Raw genomic sequence first — 14,425 nt, forward strand, 5'->3', positions numbered from 1 at the left:
AACAGGGCATTCAGATTACCTAGAGGGATTATTTTTTGCAATTTGTGATGCTTTCACAACATGAGTGAGAGTTAGGTATTTTGCACAACTAGGCCTATTTAGCAAATTCCTTGGGAGAATGTAACTTATCCTGGGTGAAGTTCCACGCATCTGACATTTACACATCTTTCGAGAAAGTACTTGTGAAGATAAATTAGGATTATCTGGGGTATTGTGCGGTACCCGTGGTCTGTCCTTTGGTACACTTTGCACTGTCCATGTTTGTTACACCTCATCTCAAGGGGTAATGAAGGCAGTGACGGGAGCAGAAAATGAACAGGGATTTATAAGCACTCTTCACATTCTGTAGCTCGACTGTTGTCCTTAACCAGATCTTCCGTTGCAAGTGGGAGAGGGTCTTTGCATTTCAGAAGTATATATAATTTGATAAGAACCCGCTTCGGAGAGGTTTGGAAAACAGTCTTTAAAGTTGATTTAGAAATCTATATGGCGAACTACTTAGATTAGGACTTGGTCTGCCTGGCAATTATTCTAAACATTTTCCCAATGTCAAAGAAGTGCTATGTTGAATAACGAGGCATTGTTTTTACGCTAAATATAAGACACCTGAATCTCACCAGAAACTTGTGTTCTTACGCAGGCACTCTCCTTTCCCTCAATGTTTGTAAATCAACCTGCCCAACATTAAAGCAATCTAGGCCGGCCATGATGGCACTGAAACAACTCTAAGCGGTGAATCAGGGTGTTGACTCAAAAGCAGACATTTGAGGTGATTTAATTTTACTGCTCAGTGTTAGAAAATAAGGAGTTATTATAGGTAGACCATCTGGCTCCTTTATTCCCGGTAGACCGCCTGGCTCCTTTATTTCAGGTAGGTCATCTGGCTCCTTTGTTACAGGTAGACCATCTGGCTTCTTTGTTACAGGTAGACCATCTGGCTCCTTTGTTACAGGTAGACCATCTGGCTCCTGTGTTACAGGTAGGCCATCTGGCTCCTGTGTTACAGGTAGACCATCTGGCTCCTTTATGGCATGTAGACCGTCTGCCTGCTTTACTCCCGGTAGACCATCTGGCTCCTTTATTACAGGTAGACCATCTGGCTCCTTGATTACATGTAGACCATCTGGCTCCTTTGTTACAGGTAGACCATTTGGCTCCTTCATTACAGGTAGACCATCTGGCTTCTTTGTTACAGGTAGACCATCTGGCTCCTTTATGACATGTAGACCGTCTGCCTGCTTTATTCCCGGTAGACCATCTGGCTCCTTTATTACAGGTAGACCATCTGGCTCCTTTGTTACAGGTAGTCCATTTGGCTCCTTCATTACAGGTAGACCATCTGACTCCTGTGTTACAGGTAGACCATCTGGCTCCTTTGTTACAGGTAGACCATTTGGCTCCTTCATTACAGGTAGACCATCTGGCTCCTGTGTTACATGTAGACCATCTGGCTCCTTTGTTACAGGTAGACCATCTGGCTCCTTTGTTACAGGTAGACCATTTGGCTCCTTCGTTACAGGTAGACCATCTAGCTCCTGTGTTACAGGTAAACCATCTGGATCCTTTATGACATGTAGACCGCCTGCCTGCTTTATTCCCGGTAGACCATCTGGCTCCTTTATTGCATGTAGACCATCTGGCTCCTTTAATAAAGGAAGACTAACTGGCTCCTTTGTTACAGGATAGACCATCTGGCTCCTTTGTTGCAGGTAGACCATCTGGCTCCTTTGTTACAGGTAGACCATCTCACTCCTTTGTTACAGGTAGACCATCCGGCTCCTTTTTACAGGTAGACCATTTGGCTCCTTTATTACAAGATAGACCATCTTGCTCTTTTGTTACGGGTAGACAATCTGGCTCCTTTGTTACAGGTAGACCATCTGCTTCCTTTATTACAGGTTGACCATTGGGCTCTTTTTTTACAGGTAGACCATCTGACTCCTTACCCTGTGTATTTTGTACCACTGAGATGGATAACCATAAACTACTTTAAATCAAGCTAGCCTTCCAGGTTATAAGTGCTTTAAAAAATTCAAATTCTGAGGTATTTAATATTTTGAAAATTAAGGAGGCTGCAATATGATCGTATTAGATATTAGCCCTGAGCCTGCCGCGCTCATTTGACCAAATGCTCTGAAACCCAGTCTCTCCCCAACTCCCTCACACAAACTCTAACTCACTGCCATGCTGATCTTGCTTACAAGGCTTACATACCTTTGGCCAAAGTCTGCGCTCCATCAGGCAAGCCCGGTGCACCCTTTGCCAAGATTTGCAGCCCCCTCAATCTTGTTCACCCCCACATTGATCAGATCGGTCAGCCTATACGCCCACTCAGAATAAGATCCAGCACACATCTTTAGGTCTTCATCATGAAGCATTTCAACAATCTAATATTGTATTTTTAACAGGTAAATTTAACAGCCACCAGTCAATTGACTATCTTCGATCACAATCAGGTGATAAACTGAAAAGTTCAGCCTTCATAAAGATCAGTTTTGGAATTGCAGCCGACAGACTCCAGGCTTCCACGACCTGAAATACTAATTTATGTTTGGGGCATTCATTATATCACTTGAAGTTCTGGAAAGTTCAACTACTTCGTAAATAACACTGAGATCTGCTCATAAAACTCAATTGGCCCCTTTCCTACAGCAGTGACAACCCTTGACATTGGCGTGCTTTAGAGATAAAGTCTGCATAACCTAAACTTTCAGCGAAGGACTCCATCTATGCACTGAGTACTGATACAAAGAATGTTTACACCTTACGTAAATATCCCTTTGTTGTCTCATTCTCATGCCTCCTGCTGCCCTCCTATCTATAACCATTTCATCCCTCAAAGCCTGCCCATGTCGAAATGGGCCTTGAACACATGAGACACACACCTGTTACTCCCCGGACGCACGTGCGCACACACACACATCATACACAGGATACACACTAATACGCCCATTTATGCCCCAACACACTTACCTGCCAAACTCACACACACACACGATGCAAAGTCACACTAATACTTACCTCGCACACTAAACACATGTGCGCTTGAACCCCCGCGCTCCGCAGGGGTCTTGCAAAGCTCTGCAGAGAAGTCACAAGGTATGAGGTGTGCCTGCCTGTAATCTTTGTCTTTGTGCAACTGGGGGTAACAAGATGTTTCACACTATGTACATCTCCACATACTCACAGAAAACATTATGATAGATCTGCACAATTTGGTGAGCAGGACATGAATCATTAACTCAGATGAGAAGCTACTAATGATATATTTCCAGCACCTCTCTAACCATGCAGATGGGAAATGCAGGGAGCGTGTGTTGTATTCCTAGCCTCTAACTCTACAAAGAGAGGTTTATGTAGGAAAAAATTGGTATATATGTTTTGGAGCTTATGTTTTTTGCACAGCATTGTTTTTACAGTCTGTACTTTCACATGCTATTCAAGTGTAGCAAGCTAGCCCTTAGCAGAGAGAGAGAGGGAGAAATAAAAAACACAGAAGCAGACAAGCGAAGGATCAGAAAAAAGCAAGATACCCACTTGACCTAGAGACTGCAAAAGGCAGTACTGACCTAAAAGCAGTCAACACAGACTTGGCCACAGAGGTGTCTGGGACAGACCTGACCTTCAGAAGACTGAAGGTGAAAGTGAAAAAAGAAAATGACACAGATAAGGTGCCAGACTTAGAACATTTCTAGTGCAGCCTGTGAGTTCAGGAAGTGCCTTCTGCTCAAACCAAGCCAGTGGTAGTGTTGGGTGGGTTTGCGACCGCGGAGGGGGTGCTCTCGTGGTTAGCATACAGTAACCTGCAGTAGGTCCAACACTGAAGCAACCATTTACTCCTGCTCAGCGGAGGAGGGGTGGCGAGAAGGTGAGGTGGGTGGTGGAAATAACAATCTTTGTGGTGAACCACCTCCCACCCTAGAAGTGAGCACCTGCTTCTTTCTCTTCGTGGGGCGCCCTGAATCTCTCAGCACCGCGCACTGCCAGGGGTGCATGCGACCATGCTCTAACACATCTAAAGAGGAGTTGAGGAAGTTTTCAATAAGTTGTCTGCAGCCCTTCTATCATAAACTCTATGCCTGACTGCTCTTTTTCCTTATTGCTATTTTAGGGGTGTAAACAGAGCCAAAGCTTCCATTAAGCACTGTGGGTTTCCCATTAAGCACTGTCGTCCATTATCAGCACCCCTTTTACCCTCACTCATTCTAAGAAATAAATTGCAAAGCTTAGAAAAGGGTAGAGATGAGATATCATTAAAGAGAACAGTGATGAATGAATGTCAAGTGAGGTTATCAAGTGAATATATAATTGCTGGGTTGCTCATTTCATACATCAGATACACTGTTTCCAAGTGGTCTCAATTTTGGTAGAGACCTAAGCACAGGTAAAAAGAAAAGGCCAATTCATCCAGAATCCCATCAAGAGGAGAGAATGGCATTTAATACTTGGTATTCTGGGCCTTCAGCTAACGACTGCCATTAATCGCTTAGATGAGCCTTAGAAAGTGGGTTTTCCTTGAAACGCGCATTGCCTGTGTTTGTTGGATGAACATTCAAGTAAAAAAATCTAATGAAGCGAAACCTATGGATTGCTGATGTTCTATAGATAAGGATTCAATCAGTATACAATTGGATGTTAAGTGCTAATTTACTCTTACAATATAAGCAACGTTTAGATGAACCTCCTGTTGAGGACATACAAAGCTTTGTAAGACACCAAGGCACTTGATCATCTCCCCGGCCTCTTGGCATTCATTACCTAACCCTGCTCTACACAATGTTTAAAATGCAATTAACATGTCTTTAACCTCCAATCCCCTGCCCAATCAGAGCAGCTGGTCACTGGATCAAGCTTATTAGTAAAAGCAGCTTCTTGTGGCGTGGATGTGCCTGTCCAAGTTTTCCTAACATTATAAACAAAACAGAAAACAAGATATCAAGGTAAAAAAAAACAAAGAAAACAAGCATGATCAAGTGGTACTGCTAGATGCACAAATTGATTGCAGAACCAGGAAACTTTAACAGGTGTGTCATTATTCCTAAGAGAACATGTATCTGTGTTTTACATCCCAGTTCTGTAATTGGTTTGCAATATTGAAAAGACCACAGACCAACATGGTAAGAGTTGCTGGAGATGAGTGGTGATCTGGTCATAAAAATTGGGTAATCTTGCTTTTCTTCCCAAGAATTTAGGGTATTTTCTTACTAGATTGTTTAGGGCTCTGGCCTGCCGTACACTGCGCATGCAGTGTCGCACAGCGAGAGTCCTTTTCCCGGGGAATTGAAAATGGACCTGGAAATTCTACGCAGTTTGTGCGTGTTATTTCCAAGGTCCATTTCATTGGCCTTGGCGTGCGTGCTGTTTTTGAACAGCACACGCAATAGGCCATGGGCGGTCGCGTAGCTCCACCCATGACCTATTGGTGTCTGTTACGCGCACCAAAGGCCATATGTTTTGAAATATCGCAGCTTAACAGCCGCGATAATTCAAAACATATGCTCGTGTTTTTTTTGGGTTTTTTTGTAGTTCGCGATCACCTGGTTGCCGCTGAAGGCCCGTGGAGTGCAAAAAAACGATGGATTTGGGCCCAGATCTTTTGACTGGGGGAATGTGTGACATTGATCCACATTCGGTCCATCACTTGTTGTTTTTGCAATTGCCGCCTTAAGTGCGCTGGGGATGCCCAGACGTGGGTCCCAGGCACTCCACACCACTTGGAGTCAAGCTAGCCGGGCTGATGAGAGGTGTTACCTCGAAACCGGTCCGGTCCTCGGATGCTTGATTCCGTTCTGGAAAGGACATGGCTTTTGTAGTTCGGACTGGACTGTTCCCATGGGGCAGCAGGGTCAGAGCTGATTTGCATATCGCCATTGTCTAACCCAGGGTGGTGTGGAGCGCAAAAAAACGATGGATTTGGGCCCAGATCTTTTGACTGGGGGAATGTGTGACATTGATCCACATTCGGTCCATCACTTGTTGTTTTTGCAATTGCCGCCTTAAGTGCGCTGGGGATGCCCAGACGTGGGTCCCAGGCACTCCACACCACTTGGAGTCAAGCTAGCCGGGCTGATGAGAGGTGTTACCTCGAAACCGGTCCGGTCCTCGGATGCTTGATTCCGTTCTGGGAAGGACATGGCTTTTGTAGTTCGGACTGGACTGTTCCCATGGGGCAACAGGGTCAGAGCTGATTTGCATATCGCCATTGTCTAACCCAGGGTGGTGTGGAGTGCAAAAAAACGATGGATTTGGGCCCAGATCTTTTGACTGGGGGAATGTGTGACATTGATCCACATTCGGTCCATCACTTGTTGTTTTTGCAATTGCCGCCTTAAGTGCGCTGGGGATGCCCAGACGTGGGTCCCAGGCACTCCACACCACTTGGAGTCAAGCTAGCCGGGCTGATGAGAGGTGTTACCTCGTAACCGGTCCGGTCCTCGGATGCTTGATTCCGTTCTGGGAAGGACATGGCTTTTGTAGTTCGGACTGGACTGTTCCCATGGGGCAACAGGGTCAGAGCTGATTTGCATATCGCCATTGTCTAACCCAAGGTGGTGTGGAGTGCAAAAAAACGATGGATTTGGGCCCAGATCTTTTGACTGGGGGAATGTGTGACATTGATCCACATTCGGTCCATCACTTGTTGTTTTTGCAATTGCCGCCTTAAGTGCGCTGGGGATGCCCAGACGTGGGTCCCAGGCACTCCACACCACTTGGAGTCAAGCTAGCCGGGCTGATGAGAGGTGTTACCTCGAAACCGGTCCGGTCCTCGGATGCTTGATTCCGTTCTGGGAAGGACATGGCTTTTGTAGTTCGGACTGGACTGTTCCCATGGGGCAACAGGGTCAGAGCTGATTTGCATATCGCCATTGTCTAACCCAGGGTGGTGTGGAGTGCAAAAAAACGATGGATTTGGGCCCAGATCTTTTGACTGGGGGAATGTGTGACATTGATCCACATTCGGTCCATCACTTGTTGTTTTTGCAATTGCCGCCTTAAGTGCGCTGGGGATGCCCAGACGTGTGTCCCAGGCACTCCACACCACTTGGAGTCAAGCTAGCCGGGCTGATGAGAGGTGTTACCTCGAAACCGGTCCGGTCCTCGGATGCTTGATTCCGTTCTGGGAAGGACATGGCTTTTGTAGTTCGGACTGGACTGTTCCCATGGGGCAACAGGGTCAGAGCTGATTTGCATATCGCCATTGTCTAACCCAGGGTGGTGTGGAGTGCAAAAAAACGATGGATTTGGGCCCAGATCTTTTGACTGGGGGAATGTGTGACATTGATCCACATTCGGTCCATCACTTGTTGTTTTTGCTGAAGGCCCGGCAAGCACTCTCAGCCCCCTCCCAATTATTCTACCCTCCTCTCCTCCAGGGCGCACAAGTAAAGTATCTGGAACATTGTTCCGGGCGGCCAGGGAGTGCACTGCCCCTCACAGCCACCATGAGCGGGGCACGCACATGGGTGGCTTTGGAGAGGACACGACGGGGCATTCACTAGCAGTTACTAAAGTGAATCCTGTCGTCTGCCTAGTCTCTGCCAGTCTCTGATGGGACGTGCAGGGGAGGGGGGCTCGTGATACAGTGGAGGAGGGAGGGGCGCTGCACACTCGTAGGAGGAACTGCGGAGAGCAGGAAGAAGTATGGGTTTTTTTTTTTTTTAAGCGCTGAGATGACATCCAAAGCACGGAAACTCGCCACAGCACCTGTGCAGCCTCACTCGACAGGCACACATGGGCATTGCATGGCAGCAGCGAGGGGCGGGCCAAGACTACATGCACATACAGTTTTTTGTTGCAGGAAAGTGTACCCGTGGCTGACTTTGTGCTGTAGGGGGAGATGTGTGACACAGGTGTTTCGGGAGCCTACTTTCCTGTATGCACTCAGTAAACTTTTGTCACCATCGGAAAGTATCCTCACCCCGTGTCTCGGGTTTGTGCGAAGCACACTTACACTCTTGCACACTTGCTGTCAATGATCCCAACATCACTGCCTTTGTACATTTTCCTGAAAATAAGGACACAACACACGGATGCCAGCCAGGCCCGGACTGGCCGTTGAGGGCACCGGGCAATCCCCCGGTGGGCCGCATGGTTGGGGGCCGGTTTTGGGCCCCTGGGGGCCGTTTTTGTTACAGGGCCGTTATGCTGCAAAAACGGCCCTGTAACAAAAACGGCCGAAAACCGGCCCTGTCACAGAGCACGGTTGACCTCTCCCCCCTCCCCTCTCCTCCCGGAGGGGGGAGGGGGGCCGGCCGAGCACTTTGCCAGGGCCGTTTCTGGTTCCCAGTCCGGCCCTGATGCCAGCGCCTCAGAGTAAGGCTGACACTTGGTATACTTAACACGGCTGGGAGGAGGGAGGGTCGCCCCAGAGGCGCGCGAGATTTGATCATGTGAGCTTAATGGCGGTTGACAGTGCGTGTGTAATGCTCGTGAGCGTTCGAAGTGTGTGAGTGACTACTTAGTACTTACGAACTTGTTTCATATTCCCTCTGTCGCCGCCTTGTTTTATGCAGCATTACACACAGCATCAGGGGGCCATCTGCACAAAACTGATGAAGCCGAAAACTAAACAAGGAACAAGGTCTGCAGAGCAAGAGTTGGCAAAAGGTGAGGCAGGAGACCCAGCCATGAAATGGGGTGCCAAGTGAGACCTTTCTGCACCATGATCCTTGAGGTGTGTGAGCGATGGGCCAATGGGTTAAGAGTGATGTGTTCATAAGATGTAATTGCCAGTCACCAGCACTCCATGTCATCTACCACTAAAGCCACCAACATTGCAAATAATCCTCTTACCTATTCTCCAGATATCCACCATCGTTTACTGGCCTAACCCACTTTTGTCCACCAGCATCCCCTGCCACCTTCCACTATTTGCCAAAATCAGTCACAATCATCTTCTACATCATAATAAATAAATAAATAAAAAATAAAAACTTTTTTTTTTAAATTTACAACACTCCATCGCCATTTACCACCCTCATACACCTCTCAAACCCAGAATCCCCTCCCACCTACCATTGTCTGCCATTATCGTGTCCAACCATAATTCAGCTTCTTTCCCAACCCTCCACCACCATTTAAAACCCTCACCTACTTTTCAAAACCAGCATCCATTGCCATCTCTCTCTATCTACTACCCTCATTTCCAACCATCTTCCATGATGGACCAAAAACCCCAACGTCCTTCATCATTTGTTGAAACTCACCCTGTACAGCTACCCTCCTCTGCGACTCTAATCTTCTCTTTTTAATGTTTGTTCTCCAGCCGGCTGGTTGTTGACCATCGAGCAGGTTACGATGCAAGACCGCATTGGAGAAGGAGAGTTTGGAGGTACGTAAATATCGATGCATTGTGCTCATTTGAAGACCGCTCTCCTGATTTACTCATTCCACTCTCCTGGTGGGGCAGAAGGCCTGGTCTCAGCTCAGTGTTGTTAAAGTGTGTGTGTGTGTGTGTGTATATGTGAGCCCCTCAGTAAGACAGTAGAAGCTGGGAAATCTCAAGCTTTAGAGCAAAGCTCATGGAGTAACACCAGTCTCAAGTTCCTGTACCACACACTGTCAGGGGATTGCTGGTGTATAAGAATGGAGGTATGAGACCTGATTCCCTACCACCTTTACCTGGTTCCCCTTCCACCCAAACGTCTCTTTGACCACTGGAAGGGTCAACTCTCCTTTACTCCATTGACCCACCCTTGGTGCTCCAAAGAGGTGATCAGGTCCAGAGCTCTGGCTTTCAGTGGTGGGTGGCTGGGGGCCCAGCGAGTCAGGGAATGACACAGTCTGTGGATGTATAGACTTCAGTCTCACAGCACGATTCAGCATATGTACGTCTCATTACTTCTCAATAGCAGCCGTGGCCCATGCAGGTAAGAGCGGTCGAGCCACAAAAAACTACAACGAGTCAGCAAATTTTCAAGAACTGTTGGCGGTTCACACCAAGTCTGCAGGACAACATGTGTTCAGTCCTGGGATTTCATTAGAGAACCTAATGCCTCCTGGGGTTGTGACCCTTGGTGCACTTCTGTAGCAAATGACCTAGCACGCCTTAAAACAATGATTGGTAAATGAAACATGGTTTCCAGCTGCCCAGGAATGAGCAGGCAGCCTTTTTTCTAGGCCTGGATTGCAATCGTTTGTACAGGGAAACATCAGGAGTACACATATGCTGTCTGGTTGCCATGGAGACATGCATTTGCTCTGCCTGTTGGTGATTGTGGCAGGAAATGGGTACATGAAAGGCCCTGGGGGTCTACAGGAGACCCCAGCGCATATTGTCTGAAATGCACATTTAACGCCCTGGGTTACATTCGACATAAGAGGGACGGAGCGCCGAAACCTTTCAACCACTCACCTCCAGTCAAGACACCCGGGTTGAATCCATTGTTCTTTTGCTCACTTCACCACCCCAAGACGGTCACTTTCGGAAGCCAGGCTTTTGCAGTCAGCATTGAAGATGGCGAATGTGTCTTCCTACCCAGATTAAGGCACTGAGGCAAAAAAAAAAATCTGCAAACTTTCCATCACAAATTAGCAGTATCCTTTTGGAAGCAGCTACATCTGTTCTTGGGATCATGTCAACACTGATCTCCACGACTACATATTTTTCTCAGGGGCTAGAACAACAAATAATTGGTGCAATCCATTTGCAAAGTAAGAAAAAGTATAACTGAGTGACCTACACACACACACACACACACGCACACAGACACACACGCTCCGCCCCCCTCGACTGTCACTCAATAGTTGTTAAGGGTCATGAGGAATGGATGTTGCTCCCCGGTTGGCCCCCAGGGATGCTTTCCTGAGTGTGCCTGTGCTTTGCTATTACAAACCATGTAAGGCTGTACTCACATGAAGTGGCTGTGGTGAGACAAGGCAGGGTTTATGACGCGCCTCTCTTCTTTCCCTTTCCACAGCCGTGTTCATGGGCGAGTACATGGGGCAGAAGGTAGCCGTGAAGAACATAAAGTGTGATGTCACCGCGCAGGCCTTCCTCGCAGAGACAGCCGTCATGACGTAAGTGAGCCTAGACGCGCGCCTGGCTGGTCCCATGTGTATCCCACTTCTTGTGCAAGAGGTGTGTGTGTCTCCTATGTCTCCCAGTGCTGTTGTGTGTGGATGTTACCTTGCTGTGGAAGTTGTGGTTGGTGCAAGCGACTATGTGTGCGAAGCACTGCGCTTGTCGCAGTGGTGTGTATGAATGTGCTGTACGCTTGCTCTACGTAAACAGATGTTTTGTAATAAAAAGTGAGCACCTTCTTATTCTAAAATCCACCTGCATTTTCTTCCTTGCTTGCTCCATTTCAAGTGTCTTTGCTGTGGGGGTATTTAGTGTGTGTGACCCAAGAGGTGGCACTGGGGTGCACTGAAGAATGAGGGAACTGTGGCTCCTAAACTACACTGCTGCAGTCCCAGACATCATATTTAAACTGTCTGAACAGAGGCAAAGCTCTCTCCTTCTGCACCTGGAAAAACTGCAGCTTAACTAGAGGGAAATTTCTACTTCTTAATAGACCTTCTTGTAAAACTGTACAATCTGAGCAACAGCTCTCTTATCCAAGACTCAGCCTGGAAGAATGTGTGAGATGAGGGATAGCTCTGCTTGCCTAGGGATTCTCAGCTAGCCTCCACATCTCTTCTAACCAGAGGGACAGCTCTGCTCTTCAAGGTGTCCAACCTTGGGATTACTGTGTCCTCTGTCTTGTGGTCAAAGCCCCCCATCCTGGATCCAGGGCCCTGGGATGTGGGGCCCTGTCTCTCACTCACACACCTAGGAAAGAAAGAGATACATCATCTAGGCAAAAGCTGCAGATTCTCCGACGCTTGGGTGGCATCGCTCACCTCAGTCTCCGCTTACACATCAACCTTTAATGGACCACATTAATTCAGCGGCAGCTGATGCTGTATTTAATCATTTTCTTCGGGGACAACATTTTTGGGAGCTTATTTAAACTTTGGCAGAGGAGATACTATGTCAGAACATGACAGCTATCCTGTCCACCGTATTACAAAGGCCACAGGTTGTACTGCACGTGTAATAAAATGAATGTGACACCCGCCACATTTGTGACGTAGTATTCCTTCCCAAATTCTAAATGAAGCTCTAAGGCATTTAATCTAAAGGCAACCTAAAAACATCAGACCACTCAGTGGAATAGTAAAAAGAACTATGGTTGATGTTCAACCCATGCCAATTGCATCCAATGGGTGGAAAAGTTATACAACTAAGATGTATACCATAAATTAAAATGGGGGTGCCCAGCAGGCAGTCTTTCGAATACTTCCCCTGCCTCCGTCGTGGCTTCTAAGAGGAGTGGTCTTTGTGATCAGTCAAAAGATTGCCCCGCAAGGCATTCACACCCTGGGAGAGTCTAGAATTTGGATGTAAAATCTAAAAGAGAGAGAGAGAGAGAAAGAGAGAGAAAGAGAGAGAGAGAGAGAGAGAGAGAGAGAGAAAGAGCGAGAGACAGAGAGAGAGAGAGCGAGAGACAGAGAGAGCGAGAGAGAAAGAGAGAGAAAGAGAGAGAGAGAGAGAGAGAGAAAGAGCGAGAGACAGAGAGAGAGAGAGAGAGAGAGAGAGAGAGAGAGAGAGAGAGAAAGAGAGAGAGAAGAGAGAGAGAGAGAGAGAGAGAGAGAGAGAGAGCGAGAGAGAAAGAGAGAGAGAGAAAGAGAGAGAGAGAGAGAGAGAGAGAGAGAGAGAGAGAGAGAGATGTATTGGCTCCTGGGAGACTAACCATGGCGGTCGGAAGGGGGCGCAGGGGAGGCGTTATTCCCCATGCCTAACGTTTTTTCAGGGCCCTCAGTTCCCGGAGCAAAACATTTTCACTGACATGGATTCTGAAGCAAGCCAGCCTTGTTTTCTAATGATGAGTCACCATCAACATCTTTATTCAGTCAATATTGACACTGAAGGCACAACAACATCACATACAGAGATTTCACACTACAATAAATTCGTAATAAAATATCACATTTAAACTAAAAATATTTGCCTTGCTTAAAATAATAAACTTAATTACTACAAATTGCCCTACAGAGTTGATCATACCTAAATTTCGCATTGCCTATAGGAACCCTTAATGCCAACCACATCTATACTAAGCACTCGAGGGGATCCAGTCAAAAACACGGATCTCAATCCATATTTCTTCCTAATGATGAGTCAAATAGCTCAGCTATGCCACTGCAGCTGCTGTAATTTCTCTTTGCCTGGATTTTTTTTCTTCCAAACAAATGTTTGTGCAATAGGAGGCCCCTCATGAAAGCTGGCCCCAGAAAAACTTTGAACTTAACTGAGCGAAATTTTAAAATACAAATACAAAGATAGCTCTGCTCCACCGCTACCTAAAGCTACAGATTTTATTTCAGACATAATACGCCTGTCAATAGTGTATATTTTTCCATGTAGTTTCTTAAAAAGGATATCGATCTGTTAGATGTTCAACACTTGATTCAATGCCTTTTAGACTCCCCATTTGACTCTTGTTTCGGGTACTGGTTATTATTCCTGTATATGATTATTGTATGTCCTCCCCTTATTGCTCCATCGCATAGCCCATTCCTACTCGTGCACTCTGGTTATATTGAGCTGTTATGTTTGTTCTAGTTGATTCAATGCCCATTAGATTCCCCATGTTAGACTAATGTTCTGATGTGTTACCTTTCCCTCAAATTGTAAAGCGCTCTGATATCCTTCAGGATCAAGTTCGCGCTATATAAAACTTTATAAATAAAATAAAATAAATAAATAGTCAAGCATTCTACTCTACACATCTGCCAGCGCCGTTTAAGGGCATTTGTATCGGTGGAGTTGCCAAATGCAAGACACAGTGAGCGATTTGTTCCTTTGTGAAAGAAACCAGACTTCAAGTTGTGCCCTTTGCATGTTTCATCTGAACCACCTCTTTATACTTGTTTCAAATGTAGGGTTTAAAATCCATTATCACTAGAAACATAGCTCTGCTGTTTGATTTCTGGGATAGTATTGAATGTGTAACCAAAATGAAATGTGTGTATGCTATTACAGCGCTAGCCCATTACTCCACTTTATAACTGAGACAGATGTTTACAAGTAAGAACAGGTTTTTTGGCAAATATGTTGTTCTTTTTCCTTAACCTTTTGGGTGGTCCTGCCCCTGCTTTGTAATGTGCAAGTCAGAGTTAACAGTAATGAATAGTAGATTTACTCTAGACCGCTTTAAAATCAGAATGTTCTCTAAGTATTGATGAATGTGTTACTCCTAAGTCCTGAATTTCTCTTCCTGCAGCCTCTCGGTACCTGCTACTAAGTGGAGGGACCAGGAAAGGCTTCCCATATCTTTTGTTACACATAATTTCACTGCTGGGTCAGAGAAGCTCAGTGAATGCTCTGAATTTTCAGGTGCACCTTCTAGGAACCCATGGTTTTGGGGTAGGTGAACAA

The 14,425-nt window shown here is 46.3% G+C and overlaps 1 protein-coding gene across 2 annotated transcripts in view; it reads left to right on the top strand.

Annotated features, from left to right (window-relative positions):
* Positions 1-14,425, top strand: part of MATK (megakaryocyte-associated tyrosine kinase) — a 123,793-nt gene that overhangs the window by 61,276 nt on the left and 48,092 nt on the right. For both annotated transcript variants that reach the window (XM_086947101.1, XM_086947102.1), the window contains exons 6-8: positions 8,514-8,607; positions 9,266-9,331; positions 10,920-11,019. In XM_086947101.1, coding sequence (XP_086803227.1) covers positions 8,514-8,607; positions 9,266-9,331; positions 10,920-11,019 — 260 coding nt within the window. The remainder of the gene's footprint in view (positions 1-8,513; positions 8,608-9,265; positions 9,332-10,919; positions 11,020-14,425) is intronic.

The sequence above is a fragment of the Lissotriton vulgaris genome, chromosome 12 (assembly GCF_964263255.1).
Source record: "Lissotriton vulgaris chromosome 12, aLisVul1.2, whole genome shotgun sequence".
Taxonomy (NCBI): domain Eukaryota; kingdom Metazoa; phylum Chordata; class Amphibia; order Caudata; family Salamandridae; genus Lissotriton; species Lissotriton vulgaris.